General features: G+C 34.2%; 3 protein-coding genes across 3 annotated transcripts; 1 reads left to right on the plus strand and 2 right to left on the minus strand.

The window, feature by feature from the left end:
• Positions 1 to 162: 162 nt before the first annotated feature.
• LOC114752107 (aldehyde dehydrogenase family 7 member A1) lies at positions 163 to 5,413 on the minus strand. The gene is made up of 14 exons (XM_028940824.1): positions 5,310 to 5,413; positions 5,065 to 5,203; positions 4,494 to 4,580; positions 4,260 to 4,391; positions 3,758 to 3,830; positions 3,596 to 3,618; positions 3,435 to 3,498; positions 2,623 to 2,668; positions 2,284 to 2,464; positions 1,723 to 1,899; positions 1,456 to 1,620; positions 1,046 to 1,284; positions 730 to 879; positions 163 to 603 (listed from the first exon to the last, which is right to left on the minus strand). The coding sequence occupies exons 2-14, from the start codon at positions 5,197 to 5,199 to the stop codon at positions 549 to 551; spliced, it is 1,527 nt and encodes a 508-aa protein (XP_028796657.1). The 5' UTR covers positions 5,200 to 5,203; positions 5,310 to 5,413; the 3' UTR covers positions 163 to 548.
• Positions 5,414 to 9,414: 4,001 nt separating this feature from the next.
• Positions 9,415 to 10,999, minus strand: LOC114752097 (protein LURP-one-related 6-like). The gene is made up of 3 exons (XM_028940817.1): positions 10,606 to 10,999; positions 9,996 to 10,241; positions 9,415 to 9,898 (listed from the first exon to the last, which is right to left on the minus strand). Exons 1-3 carry the CDS (start codon positions 10,843 to 10,845, stop codon positions 9,752 to 9,754), a joined length of 633 nt encoding a protein of 210 aa, XP_028796650.1. The 5' UTR covers positions 10,846 to 10,999; the 3' UTR covers positions 9,415 to 9,751.
• A 5,733-nt stretch (positions 11,000 to 16,732) lies between these two features.
• On the plus strand, positions 16,733 to 19,253 carry LOC114752099 (guanine nucleotide-binding protein subunit gamma 3-like). The gene is made up of 6 exons (XM_028940818.1): positions 16,733 to 16,927; positions 17,083 to 17,238; positions 17,895 to 17,947; positions 18,127 to 18,171; positions 18,250 to 18,297; positions 18,702 to 19,253. Exons 2-6 carry the CDS (start codon positions 17,092 to 17,094, stop codon positions 19,105 to 19,107), a joined length of 699 nt encoding a protein of 232 aa, XP_028796651.1. The 5' UTR covers positions 16,733 to 16,927; positions 17,083 to 17,091; the 3' UTR covers positions 19,108 to 19,253.
• Positions 19,254 to 19,574: the final 321 nt, after the last annotated feature.

The raw sequence follows: 19,574 nt of genomic DNA on the forward strand, positions 1-19,574 counted from the left end.
TTGCAACTTCAAAAATGAATTAAATTTATAAATTTCAAAAGGCATGAGAAATAACTCGAAAAATATTACTAATAATTTTAATGTGACCCCAAAAAAAATCAAAATATTCATTGCCTCATCCAATCCAAGTCCTATAATAAAAATCTTCAGCGTTGCGTTTTCTTGAAAATATAAATCTCCCGTGACTGTGACGTGGCATATCTTTATTTATACGTCATTTGATCTATTCATAGGAGTTAGTCTTGCAAAAGAATACGTAAGCTTTCCCGTCCACAGCTATCTAAATTTTGAAAGCAACGCGATACTCAGAATTAAGAAGACCCCCAAGAAGAACCCCACAAATTCGGCACCCTTTGTGAAGAAAATAAAGATCACATCTCACTGACTTATCAACATCTGCCTTAATGTCTCTTAAACATCATCACAGCTGCAGAGATACGACATATTTAGATTAGATAGCATAACAGCCAAATATCACCCTCCTACAGATCATCTACTCTCCCGGCCGGAAATTGCCCTTCAACCCCCTCCTTCACAAGGATGGCTCACTAGCCAAAGTTGATTCCCTGAGCCAATGGCAGTTCACTCCCATAGTTGATGGTGCTGTCAATAGCAGAAATTATCAATGTCATTACTTGACTTCTTTTTGGCCAAACATGTCATTAACAGGACATGGAGAAACACGTAGAACAGAGCTCATAATTTGAGGGCTAAAAGCATAAACCTTACCAAGTTGAACGACGCATATACTGCTTCCAAGAGTCACTTCCAGCTTCACGACCACCACCAGTTGCTTTTTCTCCGCCAAAAGCACCGCCAATTTCAGCTCCGTTTGTTGGAATGTTTACATTCACTATACCGCAATCACTGCCCAGTGGCCTGCATGGTGATCACCGGCATGAAAAATATTGTTAACAAAATCATCAATCACAGAATCATCAGCTGCATCCGGGGATTTCAGTTACATTTGGGTGCCTAAGCCAGAATGTTTTACAGTAGCATATAACAACAAGATAAACAGACAAAAGAATCCATAAGCACTCACCCAATCCATCTGAATATAGCTTCAGGTCTTTTAGTAAAGATTGAACTACTCAATCCTTGAGGTACAGAATTGTTCAGGGCAAATGCTTCCTCTAGAGTCCGAAATTTCATGACGTATAGAACTGGACCAAACAACTCTTCCTTAACTACAGAAGCATCCGGAGATATCTCAACAATTGTTGGTTCTACAAAATTTCCTTCAGACTCTAGAACAGATCCCCCTGTCAGGATCTTTCCTCCCTGATAATCAGAATCAGAACATCAAGTAAAACATCTCCACGAAGTCTAAAATCCATCTTAAACAGAGGTTTGGAAATGGAAAAACAAAAAAGGGTTCACTAACCATGATACTGTCAGACCATACTCAAATAATACTTAACCAAAAGTGTGGCAATACAACACCATATATACCTGCGATTTTATGGCTGAAATGCCCTTCTTAAAGTTTTCCACTGAAGCACGGGTATGTACTGGCCCAACAAGGGTCCCTTTCTCCAGGGGATCTCCAATTTTGACTTGTTTATACAGTCCAACTAGTTGATCCACCACATTTTGATAAATACTCTCATGAAGAAACTGCAGTGCAAGAAAGAAAGAATAAGTTAAAAAACCTTCATTAGCTTCAGCATTTTTTCACCTGCAAAATGCATGAAAATATTAAGTTTAGTAGTTTCTTACCAGTCTACGACAGGTTGTGCAACGCTGACCAGCTGTACCTACAGCTGCAAACAAAATAGAGCGCACGGCTAGTTTAATGTCCGCATCATCCATGACTATAATCGCATTGTTACCACTTAACTCCAGCAAGCATTTGCCAAATCTTTCATTAACTGTTTGCTGGATCATCAAGCCCACCTGTGGTATGGAATTCATCACAGTCAGCTCAACAGCATACTGAACTAACATTTTATACAATGTCTCTACATAATCTCGTATTCTGCTTCTCACAAGTGGAGACGGAATATGAAAGCAGCCCGGGTAACCTTAGAAGGCACAGTATACAATCCTACTCTCACTGGAACATACAAAGTTTAAACGATCTGGTCATATTTTACAGCATCACTAGGAATAAAATATTGCAAATGGACCTTTTATAAGAACTCTATTGGCACCTAACTGACATCATTCAGGCGATAAAAAATATTTCCATAGAGTGAAAAATTATGTAACATGATTAATTAGTTTGATTATATAACCTAGAGGAAAAAATTATGTCCAATGACCATGTAATAGGAATACCTTTGTACTTCCAGTAAATGAAACCAGGGGAATGCGTGTGTCTTTTGCTATTGCTTGACCAATTTCAGCACCTCCACAGAAAGAAGTGAATATAGCACCAGGTAGTTTGTTCCTCTCAAGAACATCAGCTACGAGCTTTGTCACAGCAATAGTTATTAACGGAGTTGTTGGGGCACCCTTCCTTCAATGAATTGAAGATGCAAAAGACAAGTTATATGCCAAAGATGAAAAGTTGAAAATATGGGGGGAAAATGATAAGCCATAAAATAAAGACAAAGAGTGACGTGAGATCAGAGGATAATTCTCGTAGAATCTTCAGAGATGGATTCGTAGACTTACCACACAACACAGTTTCCACAAACTAATGCAATGCAGGCATTCCACCCTAAAACACAGTAGGATAAAAAAAACTCAGTTAAAACAAAAGCATCTGAAAATTTCCAGAACAAAGTACACCACATGATGTGTAAAACTACAAGCAATGGACAAAAAAACTTCCAAGAATATTATGCGCACAATATGCCAGAATGCGTACATTTTATACAAAGTTCACATTAAAATGGTAGCAGTAATGTGTTTTCAATCAAATATTCAAATTTGCAATCTCTGATCAATATCAATATTGCATTAAATGAAGATCGATTGTCATTTGAAAATAAATTAACACAATCATTTCTGTGTAACTTAGACAGGAAGGAGGGGAACTGTATCATTATTAGAGAGGGGAAGTCCCATTGCGACGAAGGCATACAAGGACTGAAAGAGCGAGAGCAGGAATTGAAAATGGGGAAAAAGAAGTATTAAGTGGCTTTGGTGATTCCTAGTATTATTTTATTAACTAAATTTGTTTTATGTTCTGAGTTTCTGTCTAAAGGCAATCTTGCCTCTGTTTTTGCTATTTAATTCCATCAATTCCAGAATATTTTTGAAAAATATTGAAAGAGGACATAATGTGATGAAGTGTGATAACTGTGCTAATGAATAACCTAATACATACAAGTTTACAGAATTCAGGCACATTTACTTATTTATCAGAAAGAGAATTTTCAATCAAGTTCCATGCAGTCCCTTAGCATTCCAAAACTAGTGATATGTTAGTATTATAATATACATATATTCAAAGCTCTTTAGTAGACTCAAAGATAGCATACCTAAAACAGCACACGGAAAGTTGAAAGCAGTGATAACACCCACAATTCCAAGAGGGTTCCACACCTGTGATGTTAAATTTCATGCACTGTAATGAGTAATTATATCTTCCATAATATAATGGAACAGACATGAGTAACTGATAATAATGACAATACTGCACCTCAAACATCATATGATCTGGCCCTGTAAGAAACATGGAGGAAATTTTAGAGTTAATGCTCAAATAAGAACATCTTGAAGGGAATTATCTTCAAAACAAGAGATTAACTCTAACTGCAGACTATTTGAAAAAAGTCAAACCAAGCAGTTATATTGATCTTACGCTCTGATGGTATAATGGATCCACTCAGCTGCCGGCTTAGCCCAACAGCAAAATCACACATATCAATAATTTCCTGAAATTGATCGAGTAAAAAAAGAACAGAGAGAGAAGAGTTAAAAATTCATACTATATATGCAAAATGATATCTCTCTCACTAAGAGGGCTTGTCTTTGGAAACACTCAGTACATGATTGCTTTCAGAATGCATCTAGTCTTTGTATGAGCCAAACATTTTTTGAACGACCCCACAAAGAGCAGACAGCAACTTAGAAACTGAGACGATCCCCCCAGAAACATAAACAGGGCATAGGCCTTGCTGTCTGTTTGATATATTGAACAATTTTGATATAGAACTGTTTGCTCAGTATAGTACTCTTTAAATCCAGGCCACAGAATATAGGCAAACTAAAGTTTGGGTTCTTTTTTACCCCCAGAGCTGAAACTTTCAAATCGCAGGACAGAGGCATTTTGCACGTCAAATTTAATAAACTAATTCTCATACCTGAACCTCCCCTATTCCTTCTGCAAGTATTTTTCCCATCTCGAGCGACACAAGCCTACCCAGAGGATCCAACTTGGCCCTTAGTGCTTCTCCAATCTGTCTTACAATCTCACCTCTCTTTGGCGCAGGTATCTGAAGCATAATTTTTGGTTTCAAGAACAGGTAAATGAAGAAACTTCAACTGTATTGAATTGCCGAAACAAATTATGAAAGTAAGGCTACTTGAAAACTTACAGTCATCCATAGCTTAGCTGCTTCACTACAAGCACGCAATCCCTCCTCATAATCTTGCACAGTTGCTTCCTTTACTTGCGCGATGGCCTAATTTCAATTGACAAATAGTTACACTAATAACGTGAAAAGCATGACAAGATTCTTGTGAGGATTATGCTGTAATTTATGGAATTCATCTCATATTTTTACTTTCTTTCTTATCTTGAGTAAAAATCAGAATCTCCTGTCCGCCCCCACATCCGAATAACAATTTTTTGCTGAAAATGTTTTGCCTTGCTCGTCAACATTATATTAGAAAGCAGAGCAGCTTTTTAAGCAGTGACGAGAATTCCGGAACTCGACACATCAAAACCCAATTCTACATCCCAAAAAAATGAAGAAAATCTTGCCAGCATAAAAACGAACATGTCATCTAAATGACAAAGAAAACCATTACTCCAAAAATAATTAAGAAAAACATTGCATGAAACAGTAAAAGGGCCAGCTTTCGTTTGAAGATCTTTAACTACAATTAAAACCCAAAAAAAAAAAAAAAGGTCATAGTCGCGGTCGTTGTCGTCAAGAGGTGCACCTTATTGTTCGAAGGATTCACAGAAGTGACAGATGAACCGCTGGCCTTCCATTTGCCGTCTACAAAAGCGCCAATATTGGCGGAATCCAGACCGATCTCCTTCAAAAAGCCGTAATCATTCTTATCAGAACCCATTTTCCTGCGAATATCCACCCGGGCCAAGAAACAAAATCGATTAAGAAATCACAAGAAACCGAAAAGCTAAGCATCATAAAGTGAACTAAGAGCAAAGCATCAGTATGTACTGGTACTAGATTAGCAGAATCGGAAGCCCGGGAAACGTGAAGATCAGAGCTTATTGCTAAATGGTTGCTTCAGGCAGTGATACAGGTGCATAGATAAAGACGACCGTGGATGGGATTAATTGTCAATCATACGTATCTCACGTGGCAGTGACGAAGATGATCGTGGCTCTATCATCAATGTTATTATTATATATCCTCCGTTCTTTTTCCATTTTTTCCCATCCAGGTATCTTTCTTTCTTAAAAGAATGTTTTTACCTAATACTCCCTCGACTAATTTTTACAAGATTTCAAAATTTAAACTAGTTTCATTTCTTTATAGTGTCTGAATATTAAACGGGTTTTCATTAATTTTATTCTTAATTAATTTTCTATTCTTTCTTATAATTTTTCCATATTATATTCTTTTTCATCTTTTATCCTTATTAGTATTTCTTCTTTTTATGTTTTTATCTTATTACCATTCCAACTAACATGCTGTTGATGACACCTTTTACCTTTTAAACGGATATATAGTACTAATAGTTGTTTATCTTTGGCCCAATATACAGCGACTCTATTATTTTTCCTTTTTTTGGGTTCAAAATTAAGAGTGGGATGAAATTGGAGAAATAAATTGTAATACGGTCTAAATATAATGCTCCTTTTATAGTGTAATTTACACTATAAAATGAGTGTTATATTTAGGACCGAAGGAATATTTGCCAGCCCAAAAATTGTAAATTTATAATATTACCTCAGGTTTTTAATACAAGAGCTCCTTTAATTATTATTTTAGTCTTAAATATAAAATTCCAATCTATTTTATCTATCATATTTATTTTTTTTTTTTTAAAGTAGTTTTTATAGTTCTAGCCAATATAATTGATTGGTAAGAATATTTTAAAAGACAACATATATTTACTATAAATAACTAATTTAACTAGTTTTCTTAATCTATTTAAATTAGTTAATTAATTTTTATATTAAAAATAAGAAGCAGTATATAAATAATGAGTTTGTTTACAAAAGCAGAATAGTTTAGGGTTAAAATGACATTGAGGTGGGCGGGTGACTGTCCTGGGCTGTGGCTGGGGGTTGTCTCGATTTCGCCTGCTGGAGTTTGGTTCTTTGCTTGTTCTGTTTGGGCTTTTGAACCGCACAATTGTACCGCGAACCAGAAAGTTAAAAGATCAACGGTTGTGATTTTGTGGTCATGTATTTGATGTGAAATATCAAATACGCAGACGCGCACATGGATAACTTAGGTAAAGACTTTCATGTAGGAACACTGATCTGTTGACTCGCCAAACATGTCGCTTCCCTAATGGTTAATGCACATGGTTTATCATCTAGTTTAATAATAAAATGTACTTATGATTCACCACCCGATAATTACGAGGGGGAAAAAAAAGAAAAGGAAGCATACTAACTAGAAAGAAAAGGGCGTGCCGGGTTGTAGTACTATTCAATTTTAGTTCAGAGAATATAATCTTCACAGTTGAAATTATGAATTTCAATCTCAATCAAAGTTAATTTTCATCCTATTCAGAAGTATTGTACACCTTTTAAATAAACCATTTAATATCGGAAACCGCGCTGAACTTTGATTACAATAATACACTATTATTCAGAAGTATTGTACGCCTTTCCGGAGTCATTGCCGCTTCAAAACAAAAGTTTCACAAACACTGCTCCCATGCACGTTGATGTGTTGGGATTTGCTTGAAATGATAATTTGAGCTTTTAAAAATAGATTTTTCATCACGATTTACAGAATATAAAATAAATATATAGGTAAAATTTTATCTCACCTTACACAAAAATACTTATAAACACTTAAAAGAAGAGTATCCAAATAAAGTTTGTTAATGCATTTTGAGCAAAGAATTAGTAAGTTAAATAAAAGATTGTAAAATACTACATCCGTTTCTTAATATAAAAGTTATATAATTAATTTATAAACATTAAGAAAATAATATAAGTTATTTGTAATAAATAAATAGTTTTTTCTAAAATATTTTCATTAACTATGTGCATTATTCAAACTCAAACTATCTATTGATAACATGTACAATTATCATACAGATTACTTGGCAGTAGGGGAAAAAAAAGACCGAACCAATCAGTTCAACCAGAAAACCGATAAACCGATTAGTAATTTGGTTTGGTTTGTTGTTGAACCAGGTAGAAGTTGAGCCAATATCAAACTAGTCAAACCAATGTGAATTGGTGAAAACTGGCAAAAACCAGTGTGAATCGATTTGGATTATTATGTTGCTATCAATCATATTTTTTTCTCATTCAGCTCTTAATATCTCAATCACTACAGATTTGAGAGAATTTTAATGAAAATTTTGATATCAATGATTATTAATTTTAGTTATTGATGAATCTTAAAGATAAAAATTCTCAATGTTATTGTACTTTGTTATTGTTACAATCACACTATTATTATATTTTCTTGTATTTTGTTATTAGTGATTATTAATATTGTTATATTTTGTTATTTTTAATTAAATTATATTATTTTAATATGACTGGCTTGATCCTGAATTGATCCATATCCGACCAACTAACCATTAGACTACTATCTTAACCGGTTTAGTCTGATTTTTTGTTTCTTGCTTGGGAGGCAAAATGGACAAATATAAAAAACAAAATTAATTAAAATTTTATATTTAAAATCAAATTGAACTTATAACTAAAAGAATGCATGCAGTGTGAATTTTACACTAAGAGTTGGTCAAAACTTGTTTTTTGGGCCGCAAGAGTTAGCTATGCTAACGGGTTCATTAAGAATATCATGAAGAGTTCTTCAAAGGCAAACATTAAACAATAATAAAAATTCAATTCACGCATTAGATAAAGAGGTTGGTCTGTCATTTGTTTTATAAGGTAAAATTTGCTTCAACATAATAGCTAGTGCCTTGCATAAAAGTGTGATAAGTATTAGTTTAAGGGAAGAACCCAATCTCTGAAAAACTAGTCTAATAAAAAGGAGAATCTTTTAAACTTATAAATCCTATAACATTTGTGAGGTTTCCCTTCTATGGGTAGTTCTTTTTAGTTGACTAACTCTTAATGAAAACACTAATGTAATGAAATTTAAGAGGATAGCCCAATTCCAAAAAATTAATCTATTAGAAGGGAGAGCTTTTGAACTTATAAATTCCATAATACTTGTGAGGTTGCTAACATGGGTTTCACGACAAAAAGATTTAATACGTCAAATAATAAAAATTAAAAAAGAGAGAAGAAGTTATAAAAAAAAATGGTTAGCGCATAAAGTGCTATAGTTAGCGCATAAAGTGCAGAAGCTTACTTTCAAGTTTCAACCAGTCAATTAACACTTCAGCTACGGGGGTAAAAAAAAATCAAGTGACACGTTAGCCAACAGGATTAACATGTTGCATAGGAAACTGAATTGGAAAACATTTTTTATTATTTTCTAACTTCTAATTCGTGAAACCAAAGCATGTTAACTTCCTTTCTTAAAAACGTTGACAAATTAATGTTCTTAGCTTGCAAAAATAAAGCTCTTTAAGACTGTTTGACAAGAGATACAAGATTCAATTAAAGCTCTAATTCTTAGTTCTTTTTTTTTCTTGGTATCTTTTTTTTTTGGGTATCTCTTCAACTTGCTCATTTTATTATATTATAATTTACAATAATAAGTTCTATGAAATAATCATTTTACTAGTCTTGTCAAGTGATTCAGCAATACTACTAATCCACTCACGCGATAAGCATCTCAATTAGAGCCCTTATTTGGTATTTTCCTCATTTTACTTGATCTATCTGTAAATAATGAAATCAAGAAAGCTAGATTGACTAGCTGTTATCCAAGTTTTTTTTTTAAAAAAAATGGTTCTTTTCACATTTTTCTATTTATTTTAAGAGGCCTGGACTTTAGAGTTTGAAAATAAGCTAAACCCGTGAATAATGAAAACGTTAAAACTTTAAGATAAATTAAAGAAGCTGAAATACAAGAGGTCAACTGAAAGAATATAATCTTACTCTTCCGGTCCTAAATATAAAACCCTTATATTAGTGTGTATGAGGGTCTTATATTTAAGACTGGAGGAGTATTAAAATTAAAAATCAAGCAAAGCCTGGAATGGAAAAGATTCGAAATTTGGAATGACTGGTTATTACAAGAGGGATTAAAAAGGAGATAAAACCAAGCACATGCAAATTAAATATATGGATTAGGATAAGCATAAGGTAGGTTAATTAATTTAATTTGAAGCCACATCTAGTTAGACGTTGTCGTCATGTACAAGGCAATTCCCCATTTAGACTAATACTGGGACCGTCGTCTTCCTCTAAAACTCTTAAATCATATTTAGCAAGGCTTGTCAAGTTAAGTTAAATCCTCCTCCTCTTGGGAGAAAACACTTAAACCACTTTCTTGGAAACTTCCAAGCCCATCCTTTTAAAATGCATATGGCTGGCGATGATTCAGCAGTATGTGGATTCGCCATAAATGTAATCCAGAACTCCGATCACTCCAAAAACAAAAGCTTGATCAATCCCAGGTTTCACCATCACATTGTAAAGATCCTTGCTTCCCATCATTAACTCCTCCACTTCCTTCTTCACCCCTACCTGCACAAACAAATATATATATGTATGCACATTGATAAATCATGGAAGTTATTAATTACTTAAGAATATATGAGCATATATGAAGGCTACATTTTACCTGGGCAGCTACGTTGCCTTTGGAATCAATAATGCTACAAATCTTGTCGGGGAAATACCCTCTGATCTCGAAGTCCCAGGCTTTGTTTGTGCTCTTGCTTGGCTCAGTGGAGATTCTAATCAGATTATTCCTCACCAAACAGGAATTGGGTTCCTTTAAGCTGAAAACCAGGTTCTTTGATCCTTCGTAGTCTAAAGAGTACCCTCTCCACTTCCTATAGATGCTCAGTGCCTCCACCATCCCTCCCTGTACTTTCCCCATACAAAAAGGTTAAAAGATTGGCCCTTTGATTATATAAGATTATTGATTGAAAGCAATAGATGCCCCTTTAATTAAATATTGTAGATTAAAAAAATCTATGCAAGAGATTTTTATGCATAATGCTCAAATTTGAATGAATAATATAGAATATCAGATAATTGTGATAAACAGTATACTTGTGATTAATCAAACAGTTAAACAAATAATCGATGATTGAATTGCGGCAATAAATATATGTTTAATGGTCGCTTACATAATAATCTTAGCCAATTATGCTTCTACGAATTAATGGAGATTACTTGTAGTAATTAAGATTATAATCAAGAGAAACACACACCAACTTACGTACCTTTCGACGCATGAGAAGCAAAGCATCGCCATCTCCATCTCTGAGAATCAACTCACCCTTAGCTCCGAGAATTCCACAGCCATCAACTCTGAACACAACCTTCTGAGACGAGCAATCTGTGACCACAAAACCCCCTCCATTCACAACATGAGGCCTTCTTCTCACCACAAACACCTTCTGAGAAGCCGAACAGTACAGTTTGCTTATTATAGGCATCATCGTGCTCGTCTTCCCAGCCATATATAGCCACACACTAATCAATAACCACAACCTCACCCTGCAGCAATCCTAACTTCTTCGCTGATCTTCTTCAAACCCAACAATCTTGTGCTTTATATACACACACAAAGTAATATTGGTGCCTACCTATTATGAAGAAGAAAAAGAAAACTCAGATTGTCATAAAAGAGATCCTTGTAACTGCTCTAGGTTGAAGGGTTTGGCAATGTTTGACGTAGGTGAAGCGAGAATATTTATACTAATATAACCAGGCATGCATGAATATATATAAAGTTTGAGGTTGCTTGTAAGAGACAAGCAAGCATTGGTGGGTCTATGCATACATATAGCTTCACGCGCTTGAAAGTGGCCAAACAATTCTTAGGGTATGCGTGCGGGAGAGGATATAATTGGTTATTAGTTTGGCCAGTGAGATATTAGTCTATGATTGAAAGGAAGGGCGGCAAAGCCAAGAGAAAGAAGCTTTATTGTTTGAGTCAGCAAAATGAAGCCTAAAATAATTGAAAGCTAACGATTTAGCTAATGGTTTTCAATAAAGAGATTCGGGAGCTTTTTGAATTTCCGTGGGGTTAATCGAAAGTTGTTTCCTTGGGGAATCTTTGAATTATTCTTCTGCTTTTTGACGCATAAACTGTTGAACTACTCCTATGTATTTCTTGTTTTTTTCTTCTTCTACTTTCTGGAAGAAGCGGAAATTATACTCCACAACTCTTTTGGGTATTAAGGGTTTGAGACTTCGAGTTATACATGAACAATTTCTATAAAAGGGGACTATTTTTATTATCATAAGTGAAATATTTATAGAAAAACTTGGCAAAACTAAACTTCTAATAATTTCACACAATGTCTCATTTTGATTAATTAATTTTAATAAGTATATTTTTAACCATTTTGTCATGACACCATTTACGAAAAATGCTAATATCTAAAATTTAAATTTTGATAAAATATTCTCAAATACTAATTTATTAAGTTTAATTTTCAAAATAATAATAATTTAAAAAAACTTTTTAACACTAAGAGAATCAAGCTAAAGTCTTGTATGAAGTAAGAAGATTAAAAGTGTATTTGTCCCGGGGAAAAAAAAACTTTAGTTTCTTAAGCCACGTACACTGCATTTTTATTCATCCCTCACAAATATAATATTTAAAATAAAAATTACAATTTTTATACCATACATGTTATATATATGCGCAAAATAGTAGGCGAGGGAGGTTCAATTCCTAAAAGAAATAAAAAAGAAGGGAGAATTCATCACAAAAATTTCACATGAAATTAATTTAAATAGAAATTTTTGTCAACATTCTTGAAAACTTTCTAATATATATAGATGTTAGGTTCTGGTTGAAATTCTCGCTGCTTTTTATTTCAGAGAAAATTTGAGTGAATTCGGGTGAAAAAAGAAATCTGCGAGGAAACTAGCGTGTCATAACAGGAATGAGCTAGGGGCCAGGCCGACCGCTTTTGCACAATATTTATTCTATTTTTGTGAAAGGAAAAAAAAGCATGAGACGGTGAATAAATTGCAAATAATTGTGAAGAGCAAAAAACTGTAATTTATCTGAAAGAACTTTTGCAAGATAATCATTTTCCCCCGTAACAAAATCTGTTCTTACGATGGATTATTTGAGAGAAAATTCGTGAAAAAAACTTTTCTCGACCTCCAAAACGATAATATGCCACGTATCTTTAAAACTCTTAAGCAAGGAAATCTCATATTAATAAGCTTTTAAATTAGAAGTCAGCATGGTTTGTAAAAGAAAAAAGAAAAAGAAAAAGAAAATGTCTTGTCACTTTTATTTTTATAGATTTATTAATTGATGATTACATAATCAACCCATTCACAATTCCTAAAAGTAATAGTCTAACAATTCAATGTATTCAGAATATATATAGTGGGAATCAATGTGAGAATCCCACAAAAAAGGTGCCTTGTCTTAAATATAATTACTTCCAATACCTGTACAAAGGCCAAAAAAAAAAAGGTTTACAAATTAGTCGATTCTTTTCTGATAAAAAGTCCTCGTATATTGTTTCTGTGAAGTAATATATAATATATTTTCGAGTGTGTTAAACTTTCTTATTTCTATTTTGTTATACTCCCATCCCCACCACTAGTCACAACAACAACAAATACTCCTCCGGTCCTAAATATAAGACCTTTATACACACTAATATAAGGGTTTTACATTTAGGACCGGAGGAATACTAATTATAAAAATGAATAAGCTTCGAGCTTGCCCAACAAAAGTTATTCGTATTGAATTTCTGTGTGCCTATATACAGCTTCAAATTATACAGTGTGTGCCAATCCTTATACTTGAAGTTTGAAAATACCGTCATAAGTTGGGAGTTACGTTCTTGTTTCTTAAAAAACGTCTTTACGATGATCTTGAAGTTTGGCGAACATCCAAGACACGTGGCGACCATATAAAGGATGGAATAACGTGGGCCTGGTGACTTGATTCTTAGGGTGTGTTTGGCAAGCACCCCAAACCATGGTTTTGGGACCCAAACCATGGTTTGGGAAAAATGTTAGCCAAACACCCTTAAAAAAATCAAAACCATGGTTTTGGGAAAAGCAGAAATTTTTTACTTTTGGAGAAAAAAGGGAGAGTGTGAGAGCCTATAGGATATGTATCTTGTTGTTTTTTTTATAAACATATTTTTTATAAACATATTTAATCTTATATCTTATAAATATATATACATATTAATTATTTATTAATTATATTATCTTATATATTATTATATGTTAATAAAAAATATATTATTAACAATTTTATTCTTTCAAATTAAAATATATCATAAAATATATTTTTTCTATAATTATCATATTAATTTATGCCAATTTGTATATATAAAAAGTACTTCTAATAACAATTATCCAAACACTCACACTTCTCAAAATTACTTTTTCACAAAATCTATTCTTTCCAAAATCTATTTTTTTCAGAATCTATTCTCCAGAAGCTATCCTCCAAACCACGGTTTGGTTTCATCCAAACACACCCTTAGGCGCATGCAATAATTCAAAACATTTGATCAACTCAATATTAATGCAAGTAAAAACTAATTTTGCTTAGTTTTAGTTTATCGTATGGCTTTGGGGTTTTAGCTTTATCTCTTTCTTTTACAAAATATATTTTCAATCATTCAATTCGAACACTATCACCCTCAAATAATATGCCAATCATTATTATTTTTTAACATCAAAATTAATACATCACCCGTTAGAAATATTTTGTCAACATTTTTTATTAACTGCTTAGAGTTAGAGGATAAAAAAAATACTTTATTAATTTAAGAAACCAAAATAAACCATCACGTAAAGTAAAAATTAAAGGTTAAAGTTGCTTTTTTACGTATCATTTATCGCATTTTTTCTTGATAGGAAAACAAAATAAGTTTCCTAATAATTATAATTTACAAAGTACCAAAGCAAGTATAGCATAAAGTCGTAAAGTACTTTCTGATATACAAGAAAATATATTATGAGAGTGAAAAAGAGCCAAAATTTCCTAAGATTTTATCGCATTATTTGAGTTTCACTTAATTATTGGACAAGATGATTCCATAAACGGAAAGAACTGGTTTGCGGATGCTAGTAGTAGATTCTTCTTTCGGCCTTGTTTTTATAAGATAGGATCCGGAATGCCTGGCCTGCCTCCATGATCGCTATACAACTTCCCAAGTTAATTCAAACACGTTATAACTAATTAATATGCCGAACTATTCATAATTTACGTCATCGAGTCAAACTGAAAACTACGAGTTTTATTTGATGTTAGTTAAGAACTTAAGATTGTTTTGGTGATTAATTTCAGTTAAGATCTAGTATAGTTATGGTGACTAATTTCCCCGGGTGAAATTATTACGTCAATTTATAAAATAAAATTGTAAAAAACCAACTGCGTCATGCATTATGAACAGTAAAACATCTTATATTTTAGTAAGCTATGTAAAATACAGGCTCAAAATTTAATTATAGTTACTTTTGTGTGTGTGAATAACATATAGAAGTTATAATTTTTGGAAAAAAAATTATAAAAAGACCGGTAATTTATGCTGTTGAATTTAATTTTATAAACAAGGCTCAACTCTCCGCCACATGTTGAAGACATGGGAAAAAACAATCAAGCCAATAAATATTGAAATAATAATGCCATAAATATAATTTATTGACACGTAATTATTTTAGGAAGGAAAAAACTTATGTCATTTCTAGTATTCAATATGTCAAGTCATCCAATCACACATGAGATATGATCACGTGTCTCTTTTTTTTTGGTCTTACATGAATTTAGAATTAAATGTTTTTAAATGCTAATATTGTAAAAATATGATAGGTGATTATGTGTGATTGAAGAATTTAATATAATAAATATAAAAAACTTGACATAAATATTATACAGCGATAAATGATACATTTTTTCATGGTTTGGTGAGGCGTGACAAAAATGTTTTTGACGGGCAGGTTTTGAACATAAGTAGCATCAAATTGCAGGGTTTTGCCTACTAGCCCACCAGAAATAAAAATGTGAAGACTCCGGAGTCCAAACCCCAGAGAATACCGACGGAAATTGGATTGTGAAAGCTGATGAGATTAATCCATCACATAATATTATTTGAAAACCCTGTTTAATAAAGATGTGTCACCTGCAAGACCGATTAGACAGTTGGGTTTGAGGATAATTTGATGCACAGCGAGTTGTCAAGATTGAATGGCCGGTTTTAAGGCTTCAATAATAGTAACTCTGGTATATATAATTAATTTAAAGATATTAAAAAAATTAATTGAGTTAGTTATTTATTACAAATATGTATTGGTATCCCTAAAATATTATTTTTAATCATGTACATTAGAATTACTCCTTATAAGAATTCCTTACTATTTTGGTTTTAAAAAAATTAGGATTTTATATTTTAAAATAATTTAATTATTAACTAACTCCTATATTAAAGATTTGTGATAATAATAATAATAGTATTCCAAAAAATCATTTCATTTTTAATAGTGGGCTCTGCTCCTACTATTAGAACTACCTGTTGTGAGAACTCCTTATAATTAATGAGAACATTTTGATTAAAAAAGCGAGAAACAAAATGAATTAGAGCATTATATTTAAGATTAGATATAATTTTTAATTAGCTCTTATAATAAGGACTTGAGATAGTAGTAGTAGTAATAACATACCAAACAATCATTTTATTTTTAAACGTGGGCTCTGCTCCTCAAATGAAGTTCAAAATAAGTCCTGCTCCATATAAATTATAAATAGTTTTCCTTTTCTTTTTTGGTAATAATGCTATTGGACTGGATTGCTTGCCCTCCATGCACTTGCAGCAAAAGAATGGACAGATGGAAACGGTATTTTTAACTTGGAACAAAGAGTGCGTGGCACAATCTGGAGCGTTGAATGGAACAAACGGTCAGAATTATTTTCTTCTTCAAAGTTCTGGACCAATAAAAGTGCAGAGTTAATGCACTGAAACGATCTCATACAAATGGAAGATGGGGACAGCATCGTCAAACCAAGATGTTTATGCAGAAAATGGGGAGGCAGTGGGGGCGCTGTACATAGTGTTTCCTCAAAATCAGGGCTCAAACTGATACTATATGATATGGCGCCCAAAACACAAGACTTTCTCTTTCCCTCAGAAGCCGTCACGTGCGGTCTGAGTCCTCCATCGTGCTTTTCGCACTTTCCTGCTCTCCTTTCTTTTGCCCCCCCCTCAATCTCACTACAAAACACAAACTCTTATGCTTCACCATCCTTCTCCCTTCCTTCATTTCAGCAGTGTCCCAACTTTGCTGAATATGTGTTTCTATTCAAGCTTGCAGTTGCAGGCTTTTTCTCAGCCGTCTTTACCATTTCTAATTTAATGCCCTTCGCCATTATTGTCATGCACTCTCTCCATCCTCACAGGTTTCAGATTCTCTCTCACTCTCACTCCAATAATAACACCTTCCCTTCTTCCCTCATTTTCACCCTTTTCACCTTCCTTTCCTTCGCTCCGTTACTTGTTTTTTCTGCTTCTGGCTCTTAATTATTGTCTCTCTGCTGGTCTTTTCATATGGGTATATCGCACCTAACTTGATTTTACTGCTTCTTCCCTTTGCCACTCACTATTACTGTTCCTTGTACTCCACTGTCTTGCATCTGTATCAGTAGGGAGTGTTCCCATTCCTACTTTCTTCTCCTTCCCATTCTTTCTCTTCTCATCTGCTCACAGGGGCGAGTAATGGCTACTGCAGCTGGCCGGTCTTCTTTGGGTCCGTCGCTACCGCCGCCGTCCCCGAAGTCGCCGCCCAAGTACCCAGATTTGCACGGGAAGCGCCGTGAAATCGCTAGGGTTCAAATGCTCGAGAAAGAGATAAGTGTTCTCCAGGTGAGTCTGAACTTCCACACTTGTGTCTCTCATGAAAAAGAGAACTTGTTAAGAGTGCTTTCACCACACCTCATTGGGCAATCTGTGACGTCTTGACAACTTTAAACAGAGTCTCAAATATCGATACCTATTGTCAATTAAAGAATGTTTAGGATACTCAAAAGAATGGGCAGCCCCTAGGCTCGTGATATAAAATTATACACGAGCAACTGATAACCTCTTGCGGGGATCTTCTAGCTGCTGACGCTTCCTCTATTTCGTAGCCAGCACCAACCATTTAGTAGGCATAGAAACATTGTTTTCACTTGCATGATTTTTGAGCCACCTATTAAGAACCTCCCTGTCCTGTGTTTAGGACAGGGGAGGCTTTAAGCTTCTAATTGCTGAGTTTGTTAGAATGCCATGCTTTATTTTTCCCCCCCTTGACAATGCGATGCCCAATGTTGAATGGTTGATAAATGGGCTTAGCGATGGGTTGACCATAAACAAGCCTTGATGATGTTTAAAAAGCTTAAAATATTATGTGGATGAACAATTTCAGTGTCAAACTTTCCAGGATGCATTTCGTGAACTGACAAGAGTCAATTTAGTAAGAACTTTATTTCCTGTTTTCTTTTTAGCTCAAATCAAATTCATTTCAGTTTTGCTTCTAGCAGGACGAATTAAAATTCACCGAAGGCCTTCAACCTGCTTCAACGTACTGCAAAGAGTATGTTTACTTTTGGAGTCACTTGTATGCTTTTCAAAGTATGAAACTATGAAGCCAGAAAAATTGCTCAAATGTTTCCTCTGAGCAATTTTACATGTTTTGAGTAGCCTAAGCTAGACATATGCTACAATTACGGCTAACATATATCCGTTGATGAATGAAACGTGACAAAATTACAGGCTAATCGACTTTGTGGTGGCAAACGCGGATCCCCTGTTACCTACGTAAGAATTGTCTGAGTTATTTGTCTCTTGCAGTTCAAAAGAGATCACGATTCTCACCCCCTTTTCTTGTTAACGCAGAAACAAGAAGAAACACCGGTTATATCGCCGCTTCTGGAAGTGGCTCTGGTACCCTTTCCTTGCCCTGTAACTTGATATCTTAATGCTAATGGTTGTGTGTGTTCTGAATTATGACTCCAAAGCCTGGACGGCGTCTTGTTTCAACAAAAGGAGTTTTGATGAATGTGAAGGAAGTACCATACAGGCTTACACGAGATAGAACAGAATGCTTACCAAAAGCAAAAAGATTATTTAGAATGATACCCCCAAGAAAAAAAGAAAATCTGATGCAAAACTTTAACTTGCTCTTTGAAAGGATGTAGAACTTAATCACACTGTTCTAAGATAACTTTTCTTTTCTGTTCATTGAGGCTTTCTTAGAACAATGTGATTAAATTTTGAACGACAATCTGGTGAATGAAGATTCGTAAGTGATTCAACAATTTCTATTTCTAACATAACTTTTCTCGCAGCCGGATGCCCAGTTTGAATCTGTATTGGATCTGCTGTTACTGCTGTGATGGGTGCAATCTTCGTCTAAAATTACCACAAAGATGTTGTAAATGCTGCAAATTATGCGACTGCACTTGTTGTCTTCCATCATCATGTAGCATTTGCGTCTTACCAAAGTGGCGATGCTTCTCTTGTCCCAAATCAAATTGCTGTAAACACAGCTGTCGCTGCCAAAATTGTTGTATCATCCCACGCTGTTGCAAATTTGACTGTCCTTCCAGTCCCTCTTGCTGCACTTGCAAATGTTCTTGCTCATGCTCTTGTCCTAGCTGTCCTGTGGTAAACCCATGTTGTTGCTTCATGTCAAGGTCCTGTTGGAAGAACTGTTACTGTACATGCACATGCCCAAGAATGACAGTGTGTTGAACAGTGACGCGCCAAACCAAGGGGAAAAAAAAAAGAAATCAAGATATTGGAGTGTTTTGAAAATAATAATAGCAAGAATGATAATTTTGCAGCGTTTAACATTATTTGATGTGAGTTTGTACCTAGAAATGATATGTTAGGCATGCTTATGTATAAAACTATCTCATCCTGTACATGTTGAAGTCCTCTTTGTATATTTTTCTGGACCTTAGCTATGTTAGAAAGGGTAAATGCTTCTATATTGAAAACTGCTTCAACATTTATAAACGTCGGAAATATGGAGATTTATTTACTGTTTCCCTGATTCCGAGTTAGACACGGGACAAAATTAAATTAATTGGGCAAATTTAATTGCTCAGCTTAGACCCTTTATTCTTCGACCTCTCGGCCATTGCAATTCACAAGTCAAGCGAGGGATTACAACGGTAAAAAAAAAAAAATGAGGCAATTTTATAACACAGATCCAT

Source organism: Neltuma alba, unplaced genomic scaffold (assembly GCF_004799145.2).
Source record: "Neltuma alba isolate B1F8T4 unplaced genomic scaffold, ASM479914v2 tig00007227_pilon, whole genome shotgun sequence".
In the NCBI taxonomy this organism is placed as follows: Eukaryota; Viridiplantae; Streptophyta; class Magnoliopsida; order Fabales; family Fabaceae; genus Neltuma; species Neltuma alba.